Source organism: Canis lupus, chromosome 2 (genome assembly GCF_048164855.1).
Source record: "Canis lupus baileyi chromosome 2, mCanLup2.hap1, whole genome shotgun sequence".
Taxonomy (NCBI): domain Eukaryota; kingdom Metazoa; phylum Chordata; class Mammalia; order Carnivora; family Canidae; genus Canis; species Canis lupus.
The window spans coordinates 60,531,077-60,543,443 of record NC_132839.1 but is presented as its reverse complement, the minus strand read 5'-3'; the positions used below and the strand labels follow the sequence as shown (position 1 = coordinate 60,543,443).

The window sequence follows — 12,367 nt, the reverse complement described above, 5'->3', positions numbered from 1 at the left end:
ATATTTATTTGCTTCCATGGTATACATACCACAGTCACAGAACAGATAAAACACATAAAGTGAGACATAAACTGGGTAAAAAATACACAGAAGTTCCTTGTGTTTTTCTTGCAACTTTTCAATGCATTTGAAATCCTATCGAAATAAAGTTATAAAAACTTTCAAAAAGGGAAACAGTTTCACTGTATTTTTCCTTTCTCTTCTGTTGTGATTATAAGAGAATCCATTTCAGAACCCAAGGCGATTCAAGCACCTCACAAGCACCTTTGTGAGAAGTAAACTTAGAGCTGTGCCCAGGCCCAACCTGCTTAACATCTACAACTTAGCCATTGGTGGAAGTCATGCAGCTCAACCCTAGCTAAAGCCAGATGTGCCCAGAAGGGTACTAAGGGCTTGGGCACCCAGAATTCAGTTCACTGACAGTCTACGTTGGCTAAAGATGCATTGCTTATGGGGAAGGCAACTGGGCTTACGGGACAAGAGGTGAGGACCCCAGCTGCATCTGGAAGGGGTGGGGCCCAGGGTGAGGAGCACACCTCCTGTTTAACTCCTACCCTGTTCTGGAGAGCCACGAGTGTCGGGGTGGGGGGCCTAGAGGGGTCAGGAATGGAACAGAGAGGCGCACAGAAGAGACTGGGTGATCTGTGAGCCGGGAGACAGAGTGGAACTCAGTGCTAGTCCCAGAAACAGCCAGGGGGAGAAGCAGCAGGAGAAACAGAAGCCTTGCATTTCCATCCCTGCTGAGTACTTGTGAGTCCGTACAGATACAGTGCACACATTAAAGCACTCATAAAAGCACAGCACTCATTAAAGATCGTGACACAGGACAGGCCATGACTTTGGAAAGGCTTGTGAAAGGTATCCATGGTGGTACTATTTGTTGTGGATGAGAGGCAGAGTAGTCCTGAATGGACAGAAAGTCTCCAGCCTCTGGCTTCCCTTCCAGGTTGGTGGATCACTGGAAGATTGACATGAAGCTGGCTGCAGGGCCCAGGAGGCCAGGTAGAGTCAAGCAACTGCCTCTGCCCATCCCGTGCCCCAACCCCACTTCCGAGGCCAGTGCATGGATGGCACAGGGAGAGCCCAGCAGCCCTGAGCCCATTACAATCCTTCATGAGCCTCGCCCCAGGAGTACCCCACAGGTAGGAAGCTCTCACAACAACCCACCAGGTGCATTCATCCAGGGCCTCAACTATACTTAACAAAACAAGGAGTCTTATTTGCTCAGAAACCGTCTCTCCTCAGGTTAGCGCCAAAGCTCTCACCTGATTTGGCAAGGGTCTGGCCCCACTGCCCAGCCCTCCTCCCTGTGTCTTTCTGGGTCTGCAGACAGCTGGTCACACCCCACATATGCTTATCCCTCCCTTTCTTCAGGTGTCTCTCAGGCATAGGACCATGATCCATCAAGCCCTGGGCCCCTGAAGAACTCCCACTCCATCTGCCACAATGCTCCAGAAATCTTTCCTCCATATAGGGGGCAGGACCATCTTCTGAAAGCACAGATGGATCGCACCAGCCCTGTCCCCCAAATCCCCTCCACGGCTTCCACCTGTTTATGGCACCAGTGCTGATCCCCCTACCCTCAATGGGCTCCTGAAAGAGGAGACATGAGTGCTGACCTCACAGATGTGTTTCAAGGGTCAAACAAGGCTAAGGACCTCACAGGCCTGGGCCGCTGCCTCATGCACACACTCGGTTCACGGGAACAGTTACTGTTGTCCCATCACCACGCGGGGGCTTCTCCACTAGGGGACTGACCACCTGATCCTCCACCTAATCCCCTTCAGCTGAGCCAGCACTCTGCACCCTGAAGGCATCAGAGGGACCTGGGGATAGAGGCCAGGTTTATGGGAATGGTGGGCTGAAGGAAGGTGACCCAGTAGGCACTGGTCCCACCAGGGATCTGATGATAAGGCCTATCCGGATGCATTTTACATCAATGCTCAAGAGGCCTTGGGAAACACACTTTGGGGTGGTTGATGACTAAGCCACACCCAATGTCAAGGATAAAGAATAATCCTCAGAGCCTGAGGGAGGCAAAGACCCTTGGGCAGGAAAAAGGAGTCAGGGTTTCACTGGGGTCCTTACCCCTGGCTTGCAAAATAATTCTTTTCAATAGGTAACAACTCAGAGGAAGAGCTATGGGAAAAAACGACAAAGTAATGCTAAAAATAATGGTGTGTTCATTTCTGCCCAGCAGCTCTCTTGTGAGCTGTGGGGCACCATGCCACAGGTAAAGTGCATCATCAGAATCACAGTAAGATCAGGCATGGATGCATTCAACTACATGCGTTTAATGGGACAAAATGGCCTATCAGCACCTGGTCCTCACCAAGAACAGTCGAGCAGGGTTTTTGCACAGACCCTGGCCACAGCTCCCTTGCTTCCACCTCTTCCACACTGTGAGACACAGGCTTGTCCAGTTCACCCCTAGAGGCAGGAAGGACAAGGGGCAAAGCAGGGCTGAGTGAGGGAACCTCAACACCCCTTGCCTCCTGACAAAAGGTCAGGCCTGCACCGCCCAGGACAGGGCCACCAGCCACATGTGCTGCCGAACACAGGAAAAATATGCCAGTCACCTTGCTGAAATATGCCCACTAGAACAAAATGGTTTGGGCTTTTTAAAAATATTTTATTTATTTGAGAGAGAGCGTACGAGAGAGAAAGAAAAAGAGAGAGAGAGCGAGAGAGAGCAGGGGAGCAGCAGAGGGAGAAGCAGGGAGCCTGCCGTGACCTGAGCCAAAGGCAGACGCTTAACCGACTGAGCCACCCAGGTGTCTCTAAAACAAATTGTTTAAAATGCCACAAAAAGGGGAACCTAGGTGGCTCAGCAGTTGAGCGTCTGCCTTTGGCTCAGAGCATGATCCTGGAGTCCTGAGATCGGGTCCTGCATCGGGCTCCCTGCATGGAGCCTGCTTCTCCCTCTGCCTGTGTCTCTGCCTCTCTCTCTGTGTCTCTCATGAATAAATAATTTTTTTTAAAAAAAGTCACAAAAAGATTGAAAAAAACCCAAGGGTTCATGACACATCCATATGCAGCATTAAGAAGGGTCGGGGCACTTTTTTGAAAGACTATGGAGCTACCTGTTATCAAAGGAGAAAAGCAAGGTGTATACCAGGTAGAGCATGTCATGCAAGACAAGCATCTGCCTGCCTGTACAGGCACAACCTACTGCTGGGAGAAGACAGAAACGTTATTTCCTGCTTCTGCAATGTTTACTGGGTGGCACAGGGCACAAAGGAAAATTTTCACCATATATTCCATTGTACTTTTTGGATTCTGTACCATGCAAATGTATGACCTATTGAAAAAACTTAATATAAAAGCCATTGCTGAATTAGGAATTTCTGCCAATAAGAAATGAAGTGAGGGATACCTGACCAGCTCAGTCAGCGGTGTGCGACTTGATCTTAGGGTTGTGAGTGCAAGCCTCATATTGGGCATAGAGATTACCTTAAAAATATAAATAAATTGAGGTACCAGGTGGCGCAGTCAGTTGAGCATCTGACTCTTGGCTTCAGCTCAGGTCATGATCTCAGGGTCATGAGATCAAGCCCCACATCAGACTCCATGCTCAGAGTGGTGTCTGTTTCAGATTCTCTTTCCCTCTGCCTCTGTTCCTCCTCCTGCTCTCTCTCAAACAAATCTTAAATAAATAAAGTGCTTCAGCATCACCCCTACCCCCATCTTTCAAATCAGTAAGTCTTCATCAAACCATCAAAACAGCGCCTGGTTTTTCTAAAAGTCTCTAACAACACCAGGTGACAAGTTCCAGGAGCCCCTGTTGTGTTGGGTAGAAAATGTCTTAACAAGCAAAAAGCTGAAGAGAAAATGAAAATGTTCAGTGATGCTCTACTGGTATTAAAAAATTAAACCTTTTGGGAGAGAGAAGTGAAAACCTATGGAGAGCCACACCTGTGAAGGCAACCGGTTGCTCGGCCCACACGACTTATACAACAGCTCTGTTGGGGTTAGTGCCTGCCCACACTGTGCTTCAGAGCCCCAGGCACTGAGCTGGAAGCAGTGGCCATGTGAGACTGGGGACAGTGTCCCAAGATAAATGACCTTCAAGTTGGGCAAGTTCCCAAGATCATCCACCAGGGACTCAAACCTGGGCCTTCCAGGCCTCCCCAGCACAGGTCTACCTCCTCCCATACAAATGAGGATGGCGGGCCCCACACTCCAGAGGAGCACAGAGCCAGCACTGTGGTTTAACAAGGCAGTGCAAACATGTCCCTGTCCACTCCCAAGCCTACAAGCAAGCAAAGCCGCAAGGACAAGGTTGGGGAACGGGGGAAGGAATGTGAAAGAATGGTAAAAAGACAGTGATGATCAAGTGGCCCCAGGCTGACCTGCTGTCCCATCACATCACCATAGCTACCCTTGCTCCAGCAACCACAGGCAGAGGCAGAACGGCAGCCTTCCCACTGAGAGGCTCCCAAACCATTCTGAACTACAGTTCTAATTAGGGCTTCCCATCCTATCCTCTATCCATCATGGAAGCAGCAGCTGCCCGAAGCCTCATGTTCTCCATCTGTAAACGGAGATGACAAATCTACCTGCAACCACTGTGAAGATTCAATGAAAGAGCACCGAAACCATCAGGGCAGGTGTGTGTGCAGGGGCCATGCTCCACCTGGTCCCTCCACTGTTCACACTCCAGTATACCTGCCATTGCAGCAGGCCCCCCAAGTGTCTGCAGGGCCAGATCTAGTCGTTTTAGGGGGCCTTAAAGCTTATTCACTTTGGGGAATCCTCAAAAATGAAAATGATGTTTAATTATGAAAACAAAGTTAGGCACAATTCCAACATTGATGTTTTGGCTTTTGAAACTAAAACCATGTGCTTCCACACAATGACACTCCAGGAAGGACTTCTACCCAAAGTTCCAGCTCTCCGTTTTTTGACAAGAGACAGTATAGTCCAAGGATGGACCCCCTTTCTTCTTAAAATGGTGTGGGTCTGAGATTGTTACTTTCATCCCGTCACCACTAACTTAACTCTCAGACGTTACTAAAGTCAAAATAAGGTGATTCCAAGAGCAATCTAAAATTCTAGCTGACAACAAAAGATTAGGTACTGGATCTGGGTCCCTATGCTAGGATATTTCAAAGCACCTGAAGTATGTGCTGAGGGTAGCACTTAGAGCAAGCACCCTACATAGAGCTAGCACTTCAATGTATCTCAAATTAAGAATTATCAACTTGGGGCAGCCCGGGTGGCTCAGAGGTTTAGTGCCGCCTGATTCAGCCCAGGGCCTGGTCCTGGAGACCTGGGATCGAGTCCCACGTCGAGCTCCCTGTGTGGAGCCTGTTTCTCCCTCTGCCTGTGTCTCTGCTTCTCTCTGTCCGTCTCTCATGAATAAATAAATAAATCTTAAAAGAAAAAAAAAAGAATTTTCAACTTGTTACTTTATGTGCTTTCATCACCAGAATGTAATGTGTATGTGAATCCTGTCTTCTATTTACTGCAGGGCCTCTAGCATTTAGAACAGTTCTTGGCATTTAAAGGAAAACACATTTATTTAATGCATGCTTTTTGGAGGAATTTTCAGAAAGATCACATGAGAATTATTCCTGTACATTTAAAAAAGAGGAAGCCAGGATTCAGAGAGGTTGGGGTGTCCCACCCAGAGATACAGAGGTAAGCAAAAAAGAACCAAGACCTGGGCCCAAGGACCCAGGGCTGCTGCTACCTGGCAGCTGAGAGCACCGTCCCAGAAGGCAGAGGGCAGCTGGAGTGGAAGGACGCAATCCTCCCTGACCCGGTAGAGCAGGTTCCACAAGCCACAGACATTCATCGGGGATTTCTCAAAACTTCTTGGAATCTTGGAATATAAACCCCCAAAGTCCTCCTCCTTCAACACCATACATTGGAACCCTTACTTGTAATTTAGTAATAGTTTCCTGGGGATTCTCGCTCTAACCCTCCTTTGTCTAATTAACAAACGAGACATTCCAAAGTCATTCCGAAGTCATCAGAAATACACTAAAACATGTAGCATTCAGTTCCGAGTGGAACAGATGGGCATCTTTTCCACTGTTCTCTGAGCCAAAGCCACCTTTCACAGAGCACCTGCCAGCTGCCTTGTACTGCATCAGGCACTTCCCATGTGTTCTATGTAAGAGATGAAACTTAGCACAGGAGTTCTTGCTGCTGTGTCATCACACAAAAGCACCACCCAGGCCTGAACCCTACCAAAAGGGTGTTAGAGTCGACACTGCACAGATGGGAAACTGAGTCTTGGTGAGGTTAAGGAATTTGCTCCTTTGCTCCTGAAGGGACATTAAATCCTGGCACTCCTCTGGGGAAGAGAAAGCAAAAATCTTGAATGATTTCTCTAAAGGCTATTTTCTTAGGTATTTCTTTTCAGATCTCCACCCCTCAGAAAGTGGCACACTCCACTGCCATACACATTGACACCAGGCTTCTGACTCTGCTCTGAAAACCCCAGAGGAAAAGGCTAGCCCACTCAGCTGTCACAGAAACACAAAACACAAAACCGCATTCTACAAAGCCGGCCTCCTGCATGACAAAACCCCCTCTCCTACAGGGAACATGAAGCAAGTAAGACACACACTGAGATGTTATTACTGTGAGCAAACAGCAGGCTCAAAATTCCTACTTCTACACACGATTAAAAGTACCCAAGAGGGACGTCTGGGTGCCTCAGCCTTAGGCTCAGGTCATGATCTCAGGGTCCTGGGATGGGGTCGGACTCCTTGCTAGCAGGGGGTCTGCTTCTCCCTCTGCCTCTGCCCCTCCGCCCCTGGTACTCTCTAATAAATAAAATCTTAAAAATACAAGTATCCAAGAGCTAGAAATACTTGGTGTCTCCCTTCCTTCAGATATTACCCAATAGCAACTGATGCTAAAAAGCTGATCCCTAAAAATAGAGGAAACAGTCAACACAAGGGAGCACAGTGAGCATCAGATACCAAATGTATAAAAGCACAGGCCCCAAGAGCTCCTGGCACATGCAGACCCTCGCTGGAGACACGGGACCCTCCCAGTGTAAACTGAGGAATATCCAAAAAAACACTACCCCAAGGAGGCAGAAGATTGCTGAACCATACTAAAACATACACACATAGCAAAAACCAAGCTCCAGTGAGGTCTCCAATTACAAAACCAAGAAAGGCAAGGCTGCAACCACAAACCTGCCCATCATTTGACAAACCTGTCCATTAACAGGAGCGCAGGGGAGACAGCCATGGTGTCTCCTGTAGCCACACAGCTCTGAAAGGCCAGCCCCAGAAGTACGGGCTCTCCCTGTGCCACATTCTTGGCACTGGAGCCACAGGCCCGGGGAGGCACCACAGGCACCCTACAGGCCCTGCTCCACAGAGTCCCGAAGGTTAGGGCACGCAGGAGGGGCGGCCCAGCTGGAAAGGCAAGGGGCGGGGCAGGGAGGGTTCTGACTCCTAACTAGTCACACAGAGGGAGGAGGGCAGGCAGCCAGGGAAGCACAGCCTGTGTGACCCGGTTCCGGGTTCCCAGCACGGCCCTTCCCCCGCATCTCCGCACAGACCCAGAGCCACTCCTTGCCAGTCTGGGTGGGCTAACTAGCCACGAAACCCACAGGCACTTCTGACGGAAGAATGAAGCAAAATCCCATTTGGAGCAATGTCTCCTACATGTCAGACATGGCACTTTGGGAAGAAGCAATCAAGTATTTATGAGTCCAGACACTGTCACATAAATCCCTGGCAAAAACTTGCATTACAACCATCACTGGAGGGGATCCCTGGGTGGCTCAGCAGTTTGGCGCCTGCCTTTGGCCCAGAGCGCGATCCTGGGGTCCCGGGATTGAGTCCTGCGTCGGGCTCCGGGCATGGAGCCTGCTTCTCCCTCTGCATGTGTCTCTGCCTCTCTCTCTCTATGTCTATCATGCATAAAAATAAATAAATCTTAAAAAAAAAAAAAAAAGAACCATCACTGGAGGATTCTCTCACCTTCATGACTTCAAATACCGTTAAATAGAAAAAAGGGCAAGATCTAACTAACAACTTCAAGGTCAACAAAAATGACCTAATGTAAACCCACAAGAAGTTCCTATAGGTCGGCTCTCCCTTAGGGCGTCACTACGGCATCTTTCAATCATGTGTCAACAACTGGCCCATGGCAAAACAATCGTCCACACACCCCAGCCTGGGTCCTCTAACAATCAGCTCTGGGTATGTGTTCACAACTGCACAGGACACATCTGACCACAGAAAGTCAACAGGTGGCCATCTCTGGCAAGAGGAGCTGGTGAGGGCCGAAGAGAGAAATTCTACTTCAGCTTTACAAATTTCTGTATTGCTTTAAAAAAAGAGCATGTATTACTTTTGCAATTCAAAAGAAAAAAGAAGATCATGATATCTAAGTGACAACACAGCACGGGAACAATACCAGGCACCTAGTCAGCTGGGCTCTGGGACTGGTCAACAGAATCCTGGCCCCAGCACAACTGATGCTGGACAGGTGCTGACTAATGAATATACTCTGGCACCACGGATCCCAAAGCAGGTACCTGGGCTAGAGGCCGCCTCACCTGGGAAGGGGCAAAAAACACAAATTCTTGAATCCTGCCCAGGCCAAGTGAAGCAACCCAGGGGGCAAGGCCAGCAAGCACTGAATGAGTCCTCCAGGGGCTCTGATGCTCACTCAAGTTTGAGAAGGGCTGTGCTGGCTACATCTATGCCCTCAAAATTCCTGCTATCTTGCTTAAAACTTCTTGTCACTTCCTCCTACCGGAGAAGTCAGGGCCCCATTTCCTGCTGTAGCACACCTGCAGCTCTGGGTAGGGCTAGAGTTACTGATGGTTCATCCAGTGGCTGCAGGGCAGGCAAGCCCTCCCACACCTTGTTCCCCCTCCACCTCTCTCGGGACACATAGTGCTCTCCCATGCTGGCAACCTGCAGCCTCATGTTGCATCCCTCCAAATTCTTCTTCAACTTACAGCATTCAAGTTTTAGCCATTATACCTCAGCAAAAAAAAAAAATCCAAAAAGATCTATATTTTAAAAACCCACAAAGAACACACAGGTACAAATGGCCTTACTAGTGAATTCTTCCAAATATTTAAGGAAGAAAAACACAGACTCTTTCAGAGAACAAGCCTCTTATTCTTCCCCTCGACTCCGCAAGGAAATCTATTAAGTCATTCAATAAAAACATTTACAGGCATTATTTGCCAAGAAAAAAATGTACTCAACTAGGACTTTCTGAGGCCCCTATGAGGATCACGTGAGATTGTGTGTCTGTCTGTATTTTAAAAATTCCCTTGTGAAGCCTTTTTATTACTTTTTTTTAAAAGTTCATATACAATAGGGACGCCAGAGTGGCTCAGTTGGTTAAGCGTCTGACTTAGCTCAACTCAGATCTTAATCTGAGGATCATGATTTCAAGCCCCACATTGGGCTCCATGCTGGGCAGGGAGCCTACATATATACATAGATTTCATATACAATAAAATTGAGTCCTTTGGCATAGATTTCTGTAAGTTGTAACATACTGGTAGGTTCATTCAACCACTAGAGAAAAATCTTATAGAAACTTGGAGAAATAGGGATCCCTGGGTGGCTCAGCAGTTTAGCACCTGCCTTCAGCCCAGGGTGTGATCCTGGAGTCACAGGATCGGGTCCCACATCGGGCTCCCTGCATGGAGCCTGCTTCTCCCTCTGCCTGTGTCTCTGCCTCAATCTCTCTCTGTGTCTCTCATGAATAAATAAATAAAATCTTAAAAAAAAAAAAAAAAAGAAAGAAAAAAAGAAACTTGGAGAAATAGAAAGCAGAACATGCAACCTGTTTTAGAAACCCAGCATAATCCTGAGGAGGACATTAGAGGAAAGGAAAGTTACAGGTCACACACTTATGAATACAGACAGAAAATACACCCGAGTGGATCAGCGGTTGAGCACCTGTCTTTGGCCCAGGGTCAGAGTCCCAGCCCCAGCACAGCTGATGCTGGACAGGTGCTGACTAATGAATATATTCTGGCACCACAGATCCCAAAGCAGGGTACCTGGGCTAGAGGCCGCCTCACCTGGGAAGGGGCAAGAAACACAAATTCTTGAATCCTGCCCTGTAGAAATTAACTGAATTTCTAGCAAACATTTATAAAATGGAATCTGGAGTCCTGGGATCTGGTCCCACATCGGGCTCCCTGCTTCTCTCTCTCTGCCTATGTCTCTGTCTCTCTCTCTGTCTCTGTGTGTGTGTGTGTCTCTCATGAATAAATAAATAAAATCATTTAAAAAAAAAAGAAAAGAAAACTCATAAAAGATTAGCAAACCAAATCAACAATAAGTGTAAAAGGATGATGTATCACAAATGAGTTGGGATTTTTTTCTAAGAATACAAAGTTAGCTTACTTAACATTAGAAAAATACAGTGTTTTGGGTTTTTGTTTTTTTTTTTTTAAGATTTTTTTTTCCATTCATGAGAGACAGAGAGAGAGGCAATGACATAGGCAGAGGGAGAAGCAGGCTCCTGCGAGGAGCCCAACGCGATACTTGATCCCAGGACCCCGGGATCACACCCTGACCCGAAGGCAGACACTCAACTGCTGAGCCACCTAGATGTCCTGAAAAATACAGTGTTATTTACCACACAAAATAAAGGACATATAATCATCAACAGATACAGAAAAAAAAGCATTTGATAAAATGCAACACTCATGATTTTTTAAAATCATAAAACCAGGAACCAAAAGGAACTTTCTTAATCTGATAAAAAGTATCTAATAATAAGTAAGGTGTCTCCTAAGAGGGACCCTACAACAAACAGCACACTCATTGGGGAAATGGTAACAGCTTTCCAAGAGACCCAAGACCAAGACAAGGATTTCTGCCAACACAACTTCAACTCACCATTGCCTGGGAGTTCCTGGCCATGCAATAAGGCAAGAAAACAAAATGAAAAGTATAAGAACTGGAAGAGGTAAACCTCATCCACATGACAGCATATCTTCTACAAAGAAAATCCAGAAGAATTCAAAGATAAACTATTAGAATAATTGAATTTAGCAAGACCACAGGATTCAAGTTCTATATACAAAATTAACTGAATTTCTAGCAAACATTTATAAAATGGAATCTGTAAAACCATCAGAAATTAACAATTACCTTGGAATAAATGTAATGAAAGAAACACAAAGACCTTCACATAAAAAAAAACTATAAAATATTGTGGAGAAATTAAAGAAAACCTAAATAAACAGAAGAAAATGCCACATTCAAAGATCTGAAGTCTTCATATAGTAAAAAAAAAAAATCAATGAATTCAATGTAATTACAAACAAAACTACAGATTTTTTTGTAGTAATTGCCAAGTTGATTGTAAAATTTATACAGAAATGAAAAATACCTAGAAGAGTCAAAATAAAGAAGAACAAAGAAGTAGAAGGACTTACTCTATGAGATATCAAGACCTATTATAAGCTATTAATAGTGAAAAACGGAACATATATAGTCACCTGATTCATTTCAAAGGTTCAGTGAGCAGGATGATCTTTACAGTAAATAAACATTAAGCACTACCTCATACTATACACAAAATTAATTCCAATAGATCATGGATCCAGTGGCAAAACAAAACTTCTGGAAGGGAACAAAGAATTTCTTAAACAGGATACAAAAGGCACTAATCATAAAAAAGAAAAGATCCTAAAAACCAGAATTTATTACAATTAAGAACTTTTGAGGGCAGCCCGGGTGGCTCAGTGGTTTAGCGCCGCCTTCAGCCCCAGGTGTGATCCTGGAGACCCAGGATCGAGTCTCGCATCGGGCTCCCTGCATGGAGCCTGCTTCTGCCTCTGCCTTGTGTCTCTGCCTCTCTCTCTCTGTGTCTCTCATGAACAAATAAATAAAATCTTTTTTTTTTTTTTAAAAAAGAACTTTTGTTAAGAAAGCAAAAAACATTAAGACAATGAAAAAGTAAGCCATAGTGTTAAATATATTCGCAATACGTCCATCTCACAAAGGACTCTTCTCTTGCATATATAAAGTATGCCTACAAGTCAGTGAGACAACTGTAGATACTTCGCCAAAGATTCCAAATGGTCAATAAGATTTGAAGAGGTGCACCAAATCATCAGTCATCAAGGAAATGAAAATGAAAATCAGGTAACCTTTACCCTATCTATCACCAGAATGGCAAAAGCAAACAAAAGGCTAAACAATCCAAATTTTGGAGAGGATATATAGCACCCAGAATCCCTGCGTGTTGCTAGAAATATGAACAATCACCCTGTAGTACAAACACATTGGAAACCACTCAGCAGCATCTACTGAAGCAGACTAAGCAATCCCCCCACCCAGGGATCCATATACCACAACACACATGCAGAGTATTGTGATAAGCGTTCTCCCCATTTTTCAAA

At 46.0% G+C, this 12,367-nt stretch overlaps 1 protein-coding gene across 11 annotated transcripts in view; it reads right to left on the bottom strand.

Moving 5' to 3' along the window:
* TBC1D14 (TBC1 domain family member 14) overlaps positions 1–12,367 on the bottom strand; it is a 107,201-nt gene that overhangs the window by 61,522 nt on the left and 33,312 nt on the right. The window contains exon 1 of one of the 11 annotated variants that reach the window (XM_072802858.1): positions 7,181–7,336. The exons of the other annotated variants lie outside the window; for them this stretch is intronic. Within the exon in view, the coding sequence (XP_072658959.1) occupies positions 7,181–7,215 (35 nt within the window). The 5' untranslated portion in view covers positions 7,216–7,336. Of the gene's footprint in view, positions 1–7,180; positions 7,337–12,367 lie in introns of those variants that run through there. 11 annotated transcript variants of the gene reach the window in all.